Below are 14,758 nucleotides of genomic sequence, written 5' to 3'. Positions count from 1 at the left end.
TTTTTCTTTTAAGAATGTATTTCTATTCATATTAGCTATTGTTGCAAAAAGGACAAATTTTATTTTTATTATTTTTTTTTTTTAATTTCATTACTCATAATGAAAAGAATTAGTTAAGCATTTCATTTTTAAAGTAATATAAATACTTAATTAGCTTCTTGATTTGTTAAAATTATTTTTGCCTATATGTCATTGTTGTTTTCTTTTTTAGTGTCATTGTTGTTTTCTTTTTATGCATACTTTTAATTTGTTTCTCATAATAGTAAATGTTCTAATTTTTAGTTAAATTCATTTATAATACCCAAAATTGATGGACTTTTAATTTTCTTCTTTGTTAATTTTTTCACTTTTTTTTTCTTGCAATTATCTTCAATATTACTACAATTATTGATACCAAATCAATAAATCAATTTTAGTTATTAAAAAAAAAAGTAAGAAATGATAAATGAAATTTTTTAAAGTTTTAAAATATATTACTGTAATTTGAAAATGGAATGAAGAAATGATCACCTTTTAAAATAATATAATTTTTTTTTTGGTAATGACAGTCTCTGTGATCTTTATTCTTCCATTGCTCAATTTGTTACAAACTTTTTCAAGTGAAATGGGACATTTCTTTTCTTTTCTTTTTTTTTTAGGAATAAAACCATACGTGAAGGAAAACGAAGAAACAAATGGGAATATTTATTGATTTTTCAAATCGATCAATCAATCAATGTTTAAAAATCAATGAATATTTATAAAAGATAATTAGGCAGTTATCATCATTCATTTTATTAAGACTTTGTGGCAAAAGTTTGTAAAATGCGACGATTATTTGGCTATCGAAAATCGCATCAATCCTCCAATGATGGACAAAGTTCAACAGGTAAAATTGTCATTAATTAATTAATTTATTTATTTATTCTAAAATTTTATTTATTTGGTACATATCACATAAGAATGAATGAATGATTGAATTTTTTTTTTTTTTTTGGATAATTTAAAATAAATTTATGGAAAATTTTAAGCAGTAAAAAAAAAATTCATCATATTAATTATCATTAGATCTCATTATAAAAAAAAAAAAAAACATAATATACAAACTAGAGATTATTTCAAATCCAAAATTAAACAGCAAATTTTATGAATTTTTTTTTTTTTTTTTTTGATCTTTTAAATTTACTATTTTTTTTTTATTTTATGATAGATTAATAGGTATTTTATTGATTGTAGCCTACATACTTTCCATATTAGTGAATATTTCAAAAAAGAAAAAGAAAAAGAAAAAAAAAATGATGGAAAACTGTAGAGAAGAACCATTTAACCATTTATGAGAAATAATTAATTAATCAAAGTAACTTTTTCCTCTTAGTATGCCACGAAGGTACATTTTTCCTTTTTTTTTTTTTTTCATAAGTTATTTTCTGACTTTTTCTTCCTTTTGTTTCTGTGATTATATATATATATATATTTTTTTTTTAAATAAAAATTTTCAAAGTTCACTACATTTTCTTTTATGAAGAGATTCAAACTTATTATTAAAAAAAAAAAGAAATTATCATGCCATTTTATAATATTTCATTTATATAATCATCTATTTTATATTCTTAATACTTTACTTTATAATTTAACAATACTATAAGTAATACTTTACTTAATTTAACAAGACAAATAAAAAAAAACTTTTGAAAATGAATAGAAGACAAAAAAAAAACACAAAAGAAAAAATCAAAAAATAGAAATACAATATAGAAAAGATTATCCCTCTTAAAGTTATTCAAATTAGCTTTTATGATTTTTTTTTTTTTTGCTCTCTTCATAATTCTGTTAATGCTTCCAACATTTTACAACATAATTTCTCATCGATCTATTCATCCGTTCGCATTCATTCATTCATTCATTCATTCCATTTCATTCATTCATTCATTCATTCATTCCATTTCATTCATTCATTCATTCATTCATTCATTTCATTCATTCATTCATTCATTCATTCCATTCATTCATTCATTCATTCATTCATTCATTCATTCATTCATTCATTCATTCATTCATTCATTCATTCATTCATTCATTTCATTCATTCATTCATTCATTCATTCATTCATTCATTCATTTCATTCATTCATTCATTCCATTCATTCATTCATTTCATTCATTCATTCATTCATTCCATTTCATTCATTCATTCATTCATTCCATTTCATTCATTCATTCATTCCATTTCATTCATTCATTCATTCATTCTTTCATTCATTCATTCCGTTTCATTCACTCATTCACTTTCCATTCATTGATTGATTGATTCATTCATTCATTCATTTCCATTTTGTTCCATTCTTTCTTCAAAGGTCATTCTTCTTCTTTCCTTTCATTTCTTTCTATCCCATCATCATAGCTCAGTTCAATCAATTTCATTTCATTCATATTTTGTAAGAAACATAAATTGTGAATGTCTTTTTTGCAGCACCATTAAATGATGAACAGTTATTCGGGATCGATACGAGTAATAGTGAATCGAGTGATCTGGAACTATTGAATGAAGGATTATTACGTGGAAATAGTGGTTCAGTACAATTAATCAACAACAATAACAACAACGGCAATAACAACAACAGCAATAGCAACAACAATAACAATAACAACAACAACAACAATAATAATCGTGCTAGTGGCAGTCATCTTTCTAGGGTTTTTTATTTTATTCTCTTTTTTTTAATCCTATTTTTAAAATTTAAATAAGTCTTTCTCACTTTTCTTCTCCCTCTCCCTCTCTCGCTCTCTCTCTCTCTTTCTTTCCCTCTCCTTGTCGCTCCCTCTGTTTAAATAAATATTAGTAAAAGTAGAATAATTAGGATAAGATACTTAATCATTTCTTATTTATATTCAAATTATTATAATAGACCAAAACGATTGCTAATTATACTGTAACATACTGAGAATAAATGAATGACTGAATGAATAAACAATTATAATAATTAACCTTATGAATTAGTCATTCATTCATTCATTCATTCATTCATTCAGTCAGTCAGTCAGTCAGTCAGTCAGTCAGTCAGTCAGTCAGTTAGTCTGTTAATCTACCAAAATGAATGAATGGATAAAAGGAATTACAATTTGGTCCTGTTAGCAACAGATGGACTAATTCTAATCAATCTGTCGATAATTCCTTCTCTGTCCATCACTTCTTTCTTTCACTATTCCGCAATCAAGAACGGATCTTTCAGATTGATACACATTTTACATGTCTGTTTATGTATGTGTATGCATGTGTGTGTATGTGCATGTGTGTGCATGCATGTGTATGTGTTTGTATATATATATATGTGTGTGTGTGTATGTATGTTTGTATGTCATGTATTTCTATTTAGTTACTTTAACAGTAATTAGAGTTAGTGTTAAATTAAATATTCAAATATTATGAATTATTTAGAAAAAAAATCAACAAATTTTTTTTGAGTAAAATGATGTATTCATTGATAAAATCATTTTTGAAATTACTGAAATTGCATTCTTTTTTTTTTTTTTTTTTTTGAAAATTTTTTTTTTTTTTTTAATAATTAAAAAAAGCACTTTTTATGATGAGAGGAAAAAAAAAAGTTCATTTGATACTTCTCATTTTCTTCATTAGAAAATCAAATCTTTTACTTTTTATATTATTAATAAAATTTTTCATTATTATTTGAGTAGATACGTGAAATTTGTACGTGTATATATACGTGTACATATACGTGCTTACGCTTATTAGATGCAAATTATACATTTACGGCTAATAATAATTATTTGCAGGAAGCATTTTTCACATTTATTTTATGCAAAAATTTTTACGCTTCATTTGATTGCAAAAGAAGATTTGTTGAGTTAATAAATTTTAGATTTAGATTAAATTTTTGCATTTTATTGAAAAGTTAGATTTAATTTACAATCTCTTAAATTTAAATTCCAAAGAAAAAAAAAAAGAAAAGAAATAAAGAATGAAAATATTCAAAAAGATGTCTAAAGTTATTATTGATAATATAAAAAACATAATCTTTTTCTCGTTTTTTTTTTTAAACTAATTTAATATTTTTTATTTTTGCAATATCATAAATCTTCTCATCTTCATCTTTTCTGATATGATATGATATGATTTTCCGAAATAATTATAAATACTTAAAATTATTACATTTTTTTTTTTTTGTTTATTTAATTTATATGTAATGAACTACAGAAAATGATTAAAAAAAAGATTGTTAAAAAAAGATTGTATAAATGATTAAAAAAAAAAGAAAAAAAAACGAAATAAAATGAAAATATTTACAGCAACATCATCGAATCTCTCGAGCAAAACGTAACAAACGTGCGATGCGTTCCGGTGCTAATACGGTTGCAAATTTACGATCCAAACGATACCAAATGTTAAAAACTGAAGGAAACACTCAATTTCGTTTACATCCTACAATTCGAGCAAGACAAAATCAGGTATATTCTTTAATATAATTCGAGCAAGACAAAATCAGGTATATTCTTTAATATAATTCGAGCAAGACAAAATCAGGTATATTCCTTTATATCATTCGAGAATGACAAAATCAGGTATATTCCTTTATATCATTCGAGAATGACAAAATCAGGTATATTCCTTTATATCATTCGAGAATGACAAAATCAGGTATATTCTCTGATAATTAATAACCTGTTAATTTGCAGTAATTTAATTTAGTTTAATTATCATCTAAAATCAATTATGTTTTGAATGCAAAATTATGCAATGTTTATAAGAAATGTTATTTTGAATTCATAACAGCCGAAGGAAAGAGAGAGAGAGAGAGGAGAGAGAAAGAGAGAGAGAGAGAGGAGATATTAAGATGAATAAAGATAATTATAAAAACCATTAGAAGTACGACAATTATTAACCTCTTACTTACTATAATTTACTACTTCATATGCATTCGCATGAAGAATGACCTTAACCTTGGTGACATCATACAATGTACTAAAGAAAATTAATATAAATGGATGAAATATGAATAATATTAATTTGAGTATTTCTTATTTCCTCTATCATTTTCTTTATATTTTTTTCATTTTATCAAATTTTAGATATTTTAGTCTAATATTAATTAATAATTATTCATTAAAATTTAGCAATAATTTCCGACATTAAATCAACAAAAATAATTGAATGAATGAACGAATAAATATTCATTAAAATATTTTAAGCAAAAAAAAAAAAAAAAAGAGAGAAAAAGAAAACTAATTAATATTTTGCATATATTAAACTTTTAGCTTTTGCAATGAAAAAAAAGAAAAAGTTAATTATAATTGCTATCATTTGTACTATGTTTTAATCATTCTATTATATTAATTATTTAAAAAATATTAATAACTGAAAAGATTTCTTTTTTTTTTTTTGCAATATTCCATTAGTTGAAACCTTTTTAAGTTTTGATATATTAAAATTGCAAATTTTGTTTGATATATCGTTTTTTAATTTGCTTCATTTTTATTAATCAAAATTTGCACAATTTTCCACACAAAAATAATTTACCAATGCAATTAATAATAATTATAATATTACAAATATAATTAATAATTAATTCTATCATACATTAATATACTTTTTTATGAAGCGTATTAATTTCATATTTGATATTACGTCATATTACGTCATTCCGTCATATTACGTCACTTGATGACGATGACGTAATGGGTGTCAATGAAAGAAATTGACTAATTCACTTCAAATCTTTTCTTTTTCTTTTTCTTTTTTTGATTTTTAATAACTTAAATTAAATACTTCCTTCTTTCATACTTTCAACAATATTTTTTTAAATTTAATACTTCTTTAATCAAAATTTCAAATTTATTTTTTTTCAATGATAATTTCATAATTTTATCTTTCTTTTTCTTTTCTTTCCCTCTCTCTCCCTCTCTCTCTCTCCTCATCTTTTTTTCATTATTCCAATCAAAAATTTATGCTATAAATTTTTTAAATATACCAAAAAAAAATTTCTAAAGTTAATTGTTTTTATTATTTGTTAAATTTCATTAAACTTTTCAACAAATCATTCAATAATTTATTTTATTAAATGTAAAAAAAAAATGTTTTATAGCTAAATATTTCTTTAATAAAAATTGCTTTTTTCGAAAAAAAAAAAAAGAAAAGAAAAAGAAAAAATGAAAATTACTTACCATAATTTTATTGTTAGTATTTTAGAAAGGAAGGAATTAAATTTCAGCTATTTTCTCGGCTATTTTAGCATAGAAAATTATTAGCCAAAAAAAAAAGAAAAAAAGAGAAAGAAAGAAATGAAAAAATAGTATTAGCTTTGGCTATCAAATTTTCATTATTTAATTCTTTTCCGATTAAACTGGCAGAAATTGAAAGAACCTATCAGAAATGATCACAAACAGGTTTCAAACTCTTTTTTTTTTTTCTTTATTGAAGTAGATGAAACTTAACACTTTCTTTCTTTCATCCAAATTTTATCAGAATTATTAATTTTTAAAATTATTTAAAAATTATTCAAAATTATTTTTAAAAAAACCATTAAAAAAAACTATGAATTTCAATCTTTTATTTGAAATAATTATTAAAAAAAACTTATGAATTTTAATCTTTTAGCTTTATTATAGTCACAAATTTAATATTCAATTTTTTTTTTTTTTTTTTTATTCTCCAATTGGCTGTTTGTGCTATTAGCAATTTGAATAATTTATTTAATTGCTATATCTTTTTTTTTATTCTTTTTTACTGCATCAATTAAGGAAGAGTTTAAAAATTAATCAAAAAATGCAAAAAAAAGAGTGAAATGTTTTGGGTTGCATGCATTTTGCAATAAAAGAAATGCAAAAATGCATGCATGCAATGAAAAGGAAATATTAAAAATATTATTATTATTATCATTGTTATTATTATTATTATTTATTACTACTATTATTTATTGTTTATTATTATTAATTATTATTGTATTATTGTATTGTTTATCATATTGTTAAACAAAACTATTACTTATTATCTTTAAATTAATTAATTTAAATTAATTAAATTATATGGTTGATTTTTCCAGATAAATTATTCCAGACAGTAACACAAATCATTCAGTTCTACAATAATTCGAGAGCTTATATTTTTATTATTTTCAATTTAACTCATGAAAAATTCATAAATATTAAAACCACCTGTCTTTTTTTTTCGTCTTTTCAAAAAAAAAAAAATTATTAGTAATAAGAATATATAATGATGGATACAATGCATATAATAAGTTAATAATTAATTTACTATTGAATAGAGCAATGCAAAAAGTTAATTACGACTAGTTAGAAATGAAAAAAAAAAGTTAGAAAATAATTTTAATTAGTCACAAAAATGAATTTAATAAGCAATTGCTAATGTATATACCATCAAATCATTTCTTATAATTATTTTGATAGCTTTTTTCTTTTTCATACGACAAATTTATTTCTTTTCAAATACGATAGTTGTTTGTGTTTATTAGCTTTTAATAAATAATTATAGTATTTCTTCTTCTCAAATTTATAATTTTTTTTAATTCCTAAAATCAAACATTTTTTTCTATCACAAAAAAAAAAAAAATTGGAGGGAATGTTTAAAAAATAAAATAGTGCAGTAGATAGATTGAATATTTAGGAGGTTGATCGATTAATTATATAAAAGATATTTGAGTTGATATTACTCATTTATAAAATTTTTTCTTTCTTACCATTAACTTTTCATATTTTTAGATTAAATTTATTCTTAAGCTTAAAATTTGACAATTTTTATCTTACTGATTGCATATTTTAAATTTAAATTTTGATATTTCTTAAAATGATTGCTAATATTAATTTTCAAATTATTGCAACTGCTAACTTATGATAATAATATAATTAATTACATTTTGAGATTTTTGTTAATAAATTATAAAAAGTATTAGTCATCTGATTATTTTTAAAAATAATATCACATCATTTAGTGATAATTTTTTCAAAATTTTGAATAATTTTTGCATTATCATTTCTCTTTTCATGCACAGAAATTTTATTTATTAAACGTTTAACTTATTTAATTAATATTAAATTATTTAATTTAACATTTTTTGATTTCAATTTCTTTCACCTGAATTAATCTTGCAAATATTTATAAGTGAAAATAAATTTTTACATTCATTCCATTTTTATTTTCTTTTATTACTACTACTTAACAATTTTTGTAACTATTTGTTATCCACCTGAAATAAATGGATTTTCTATAATTTTGGGATATTTTTAAATCAGAATTGGTTTTTCCTAATAAATTCTTCCAAATTATTTAGTGTTAGAATAATTTGTATGCTTCTATTTTGATTATTTTTAATTTAACTTATGAAAAACTCATCAATGTAAAAACCACCTGCCTACTTCTTTTTGACCTTTCAAAAAATACCTTTTGAAAAAAAAAAAAAAAATGATTTCTTTCTTAATATTTCTTTTTGGAGGTCATCAATGTCTAATCATCCTCTCTTCACTTCACTTTACCTGTCTTGCATATGTCCTTGTAATATTATTGCTCCCATTCTTATCTCTTCAATTTCAATTTTTAAATTTTTGATTTTTTTGGCGGTTAATCCATTTTTGTTTTAAAATTGTTATTGGAACCAGTTTTGGTTCATTTGGCGGAAGGTGGAAAAATAGAAAAGAGAGAATTTTGCGCATTATTTATTTATCGAAATCTCTGCATGAGCTATAAATTGAAATTTATTACTCATTGATTCAATTCAGTTTGTCACATTGGCACTAATTGCTTATTTGATATGCTTTGATTGAAAATTCTAAAAATGATTTCATTTTATTTGTTTAATTTTAATTGCACTTTCAAAAGTTTTTCAAAAGTATATTTTTTCAATTTGCAAATTTTCTTTAAAATTGTTGTATTTGAACAGAAATATGAAATTTTAGAGTACAAATTGTGAGCAATTTAAAATTCAAATTCAATTTTTTTTTTCAAAATTTTTTAAAATTTCTTTTCATTTAGTACTTCATAAGAGATCGATAATTTTCTCTTAAACAAAGATTTGGAAAGCTATTGAAATTTTTTTTTTTTTTTTTCAATACTGCAATAGCATTTTAATATTCCATTCACTTCCACTATTGTAGTAGCATTTTAATATTCCATTCACTTCCACTATTGTAGTAGCATTTTAATATTCCATTCACTTCCACTATTGTAGTAGCATTTTAACATTCCATTCACTTCCACTATTGTAGTAGCATTTTAATATTCCATTCACTTCGACTATTGTAGTAACATTTTAACATTCCATTCACTTCCACTATTGTAGTAGCATTTTAATATTCCATTCACTTCCACTATTGTAGTAACATTTTAACATTCCATTCACTTCCACTATTGTAGTAACATTTTAACATTCCATTCACTTCCACTATTGTAGTAGCATTTTAATATTCCATTCACTTCCACTATTGTAGTAGCATTTTAACATTCCATTCACTTCCACTATTGTAGTAGCATTTTAGCATTCTAAGCATTTCCGTCCTTGTAGTGGCACTTTAAAATTCCAGTTCTTTCTACTGCACTTCTACTATTGTAGTAGCATTTTAACATTCCAAACATTTTCGCTCCTGTAGTGGTATTTCAAGATTACAAACAATCCCGCTATTGTAGTAACACTTCCATTATTGTAGTAGCATTTTAACATCCTCTAGCTATTGTCACAGTATTTTGCCAGTTTCATTCCTTGGAGATTATTGTTCATAAAAAAAGCAAAAAAAAAAAATTTGAATTAGTATAAAAAATAGATTATATTTAGTTTATTTCAAAAATTTGATCTTTTCATTTATTGATCAATTAGATCAGATCGATTACAATTAGATATTATTGAGAAAAGTGATGTCGTTAATTTACTTTTCTCACTTTAACGAATTAAATATTTCATTTTCAGTAAGCTACAGAAATTGAATTTGCAAGAAATACACATAAAAACTGCTTGGCAAAGAGAGACAAAGAGAGAGAGAGAGAGAGAAAATAAATTATCCTTACTTACTTTTATAATACTTACTTAAATTACTTCCAAATAAAGTTTTTTGATACGAAAATTTTTAACATATTTCGATAAAATTTTACTATATTTCTCAAATAATAAGTTTAATATCAAAAAAAAAAAATTTTTTTTCAATAAAAATTTAAAAATAATATATTCTTTTATCTTGTTAAACTTTCTGAAATATTCATGAACATCTTATATGATAAAATACACCTGTAATTCTTATAAAATTTTTAAATAAACAAAAAAAAAAAATTCATGAAAGAATTATTTTGACGAATGATATCTCTGATGAATAACTCTGACGAATTTAATTATTTATTCTTTCAAAAAATATTTAAAAATTTGTTTATTTCATATCGTTTTATTATTTATATCAATTTTCAAATGTTTTTTTTTTGAAAAAGTTATATGGAATGAATGGAATATAAAAAAAATTTTTCATCCTATCATTCCTGATTATATCTTTTTCAAATTTTAAATTTTGTATGTGTACTTCCTTGTTCTGTGTGTATGTGTGTATGTCTGTACATCTTTACACCTGTCTGCCGGTGTGTATGTGTTTAATTCTGGATCCGTATCGCCGCTATGTGTATCCGATATATGTATTTATTGTCGTGAAACTTTGTAATTTCAACAATTGTCACCAAATGTCAACCTTTTTGTCCTCAAAAATATGTCTGTCAATCATATGATTTACAAGTAATACAATAATTTTTCAATAGTAATTGTTGTAACTTTTCAGAAATGATAATATTTGAATCATTTTTAGCAATCATAATTGATAACTTATGCAATTCTTGTCAATACTGATAAGTGAAAATGTGTCATACACTTGTTGAAAAGGTGACAATCAATTTAAAAGATTGCAAAGCTTTTCAAATTTTTCTACCCTTCATTTATTGATGTAGTTAGGTATGCTAAACATTTAAAAAATCTAACATTTTTTGTTTTTTTTTTTAAAGCTTGTTTTGATAATTACTAAATATTTTGATATTTTCTGTTAAAGTTTAACTGATAATAAGTCTTCTAATATCTCAATATTTTTTATATAATTATTGATTAATTTAAATTTTTTGATCCAATTTAACTGGTAATAAATTTTAAAATTTTAATATTTTTATTATCATAAATAGATTTGAAATTTCTGATAGAGATACTAAGTTACTAACTAGTCTTTGCATTTCTCATTCTAATCAGTTTATTTTATTTATTTTTTTTTAAAGTATTTTATCATTTTCTGAATCTGATTATTCATCTGAGTAGCTTTTTAAACTATTTTATCATTTTGAATTTCATAAAAGTTTTCTTTCAACATTTAGCTAAAATCTCGATAATGATAGTAAGATTATTCCTTCATTTTAGCTAAAATTAGTAGTTATATAAAAATTTCTTTCCCACATTTTAGTAATAGGAAATTTAATAATTCCTTTTTCATATTTTAGTAAACTAATAGATATTTCTCATATTATTTTAAATTATCTTCAATTTTTCGTATTTTTTCATGGAAAAAAAATGAATTTTGTAATTTGATTTTATCATAAAAATAAATATAATAGCCCAATTAATAATTTATCAAAAATTGAAGAATCAATTAGGGAATATAACAGTCTGTGTATCACTCATTAAATTGATGCAATTAGTTAATCTTGCAATTTCATTAGAAAATTTTGAATTCATTAGAAATGACATTAGGTGATGTTAATTAATTATAAATTATTATTCATTTTACAATTTATCAACCATATCGGATGAAAATAGTCGTAATAAATCGTTCAACTGCATGCATTGCACGCCTTGCATGCAATGCACGCAATATAATGATGACTGTAGTTCAATATTGCATTAAAAGAGCAAATAATGAATGAGTAAAAATTAATTATCTTTTCGACATTCTTTGTTAGTATATTTATGTTTGAATAAAAAGTCATAAAATTTTGTTTTTTTCAAAAAAAAAAGAAAAAAAAAAAACGAAAAAATTATTTTTTGAGAAAAAGAAAGAAAAAAGTTATTTCTTATTGAATTTTTAAAGGAGAAAAGGGAGTGAAAAGAATGGAATAGTAAAAATTTATTTATTTTATAAATAAATAAAATTCTTTTATTGTCACATTGTTAAATTGTCATCCTAAAATGAATAAATAAAGAGTACCATCAGCTGATAACATTTCATTCTCTATTCTTTCACTTTTTTTTTATAAAATATATTTCAAAGCAAAAGAAAAATTAACTTTTCTCAATCGATGAAAAAAATATTTTTTATTCCTTCTCTCTTCCATTTTTTCTTTCTTTTACTTAAGAAATTTTGCATTTTTCAAATGAATGCTTTACACACATACACACATACATACATACACACACATACACACATACATACATGCACACACATACACACATACATACATTCACATACACACATACATAATTTGCACTTCCATAACAGTTTGTTCATTAATTTTTTGTCATTTTTTAACTAATCTATTATGAATAAAATGACAAATTACATAGATATTTCTTTATTAATAATTTTATATATGAAATATAACTGATTGATCGTTCTAAAAAAGGAAAAAAAAAAATTGAAATTCTATAAAATGGATGGATGTATATTTGATGTCCCATGTTGTCCCCAATTAAAAAAGCATTTTCTTTTCAATAATTGTACTCTCCGTCTTATCATATTCTCTTTCTTTTTTTCCCTTCTTCCTCTCTCCCTCTCTCTCTCTCTCTCATTTTTTCTCTCTTAATTTTTGCTTTTTTTTTTTAATTTGTGCTTTTAAAATGTCTATCTTTATTTTTATCTCTTATATCTAATGATAACCCTATTGATAATTTTGATAATTTACAAAAATCATACTTATCTCTTCTATCCATCTTATTCAAATCGATGATCATTTTTTTTTTCTTTTTAATTAAATAACGAGAAAGAAAATGATAAAATAGAAAAACGATAAAATAATTTGTTAAAAATATGTCTTTGTTTTGTATGTATGTATTGTGTGTGTTTATATTGAAAAAAATAAAAATGGAAAATTTAAATTTTCAATTAGTTCTCGTTTATATTTAACAAAATAATGGAAAAAGAAATTAAAATAATAAAAGAAAAAACAATAATAGCAATGTAAATTTATAATTTTTGTCATATTTACTATATCTGAACAGTTTTTAATGAAATTTCTTCCATATATTCCATTAAAAAAAAATATTTAATTCAACTTGGATTTTTTTAAATTTCATTTTTTTACCTAATTTCATCAAAATATTCGCCCATAGCTTATAATCATTCTTCCATTCGATTATTCTATCTATAGCTCTTTTCATCAGATTATTCATCTTTAGCTTAGCAAAGAAAAAAAAAAAAAGAAAGGGATGGAAAGATTTATTTTATTATTAATTCATTTATCCGAAATTTCAACTGTAAAATTTACCTAAAATACAATAAGACTTATTTCAAAAAGCGATGAAAATTGATCAAAATTTAAAAGAATTCATAGTGCATTTATAAACCATAAAATAAGTTATAATAACTATTTTAACAAATAAATTTATTAAAATAGAAAGTTTAACCTTTTTACATGTAAAATTTCTATGACAGGCAGGTTACTTTCAAAGTTCCTCCTCTCTACCGTTCATTCATTTAATTGTTGTTACCCGGTGGTGACAAAGGTTCAATGATTTTGGGTTCACTTCATTCTTTCTTCATTGTCATTTCTACTTTTGTCATCATCCTCAGCATTAACCTCTCTTCGTCGATCATTAACCTTCCATTCTAATTCTATCAACTTTCTTTTATTCCTCATTTCACTTCAATTGTTAATTTATTCCATCTTCACTTCAACATCTGCTTAAAATAACTCTCTCTCTCTCTCTCCCTCCCTCTCCCTTTCTCTTCTATTCCTCCTTTCCTCTTTTCAATCATTATTCATCTCTCCATTATTTCATGTCATATTTGTCATCAAGCTTATCTTCACTAAATTATATCCCTCTTATATGTTAGCTTCTTTATTTACCTGATGAGCAATAGCTCATTTACCTCATTTAACAATCTCACTTATTCTTTTTTTCTTTTTTCAAAATTATATTGATTAAATTTGGTTGCTACAAACTACTAACAAGGTAAAGAAAGATATATATCAATTCAATCTGTTACTTAGTTACCGCATTACGACAACATTTCACATTTCCAACTAAATTCTTTTTCTTTCTTTTTTTGTTAGACTTAACTGAATCGATCATTATGCTTATTTATTGTTCTCTTCATTTAACAAAATAAAACTTTACAAATATTTGTTTATTTAATATTTTAAAAAGGAAAACAACAACAACAAAAAAAAGAGCAAAAAGATTTTGATTAGTTATTTTGATTATTTCTTCCAGGTTTTATATTCATATAAATTATCGCATCGACTATATACGTATATTCCGGATTTTCAACATTTTCATCCTCTTTTTTTTTGCTGCCTTTTGAAAATTTTCAATTGCATATTTATATTTACTGACATAATTTTTGAATTTCAATTATATTATCGACAAATGGAAAAAGGGCAAACAACAATATTCTTCACTGTAATTCGTTACATCCATTTTCGGTCATTTCATTGAAATATTTTAAAAAAAGAAAAGAAAAAAAAAAAGAAGAACTCATCAACTACTATCTTCTTTTTTTCTTCTCTCCCTCTCTCTCTCTCTCCCTCTCTCCCTCTCCATTTCTTTTCCTTAACACATCAAAATTGTCCATCAAAAAAATTTGACAA

At 22.9% G+C, this 14,758-nt stretch overlaps 1 protein-coding gene across 1 annotated transcript; it reads left to right on the top strand.

The window, feature by feature from the left end:
• Positions 1-804: 804 nt before the first annotated feature.
• On the top strand, positions 805-5,073 carry Bm17434 (Uncharacterized protein; the record flags this gene model as incomplete). Its single annotated transcript, XM_043077843.1, has 4 exons — positions 805-868; positions 2,450-2,673; positions 4,285-4,443; positions 5,065-5,073. 4 exons carry the CDS (start codon positions 805-807, stop codon positions 5,071-5,073), a joined length of 456 nt encoding a protein of 151 aa, XP_042933777.1.
• Positions 5,074-14,758: the final 9,685 nt, after the last annotated feature.

Source organism: Brugia malayi (assembly GCF_000002995.4).
Source record: "Brugia malayi strain FR3 genome assembly, contig: Bm_v4_Chr1_scaffold_001, whole genome shotgun sequence".
Taxonomy (NCBI): Eukaryota; Metazoa; Nematoda; class Chromadorea; order Rhabditida; family Onchocercidae; genus Brugia; species Brugia malayi.
Note: the sequence above shows the minus strand (reverse complement) of the source record. Positions and strands in the feature narration are given on the sequence as shown.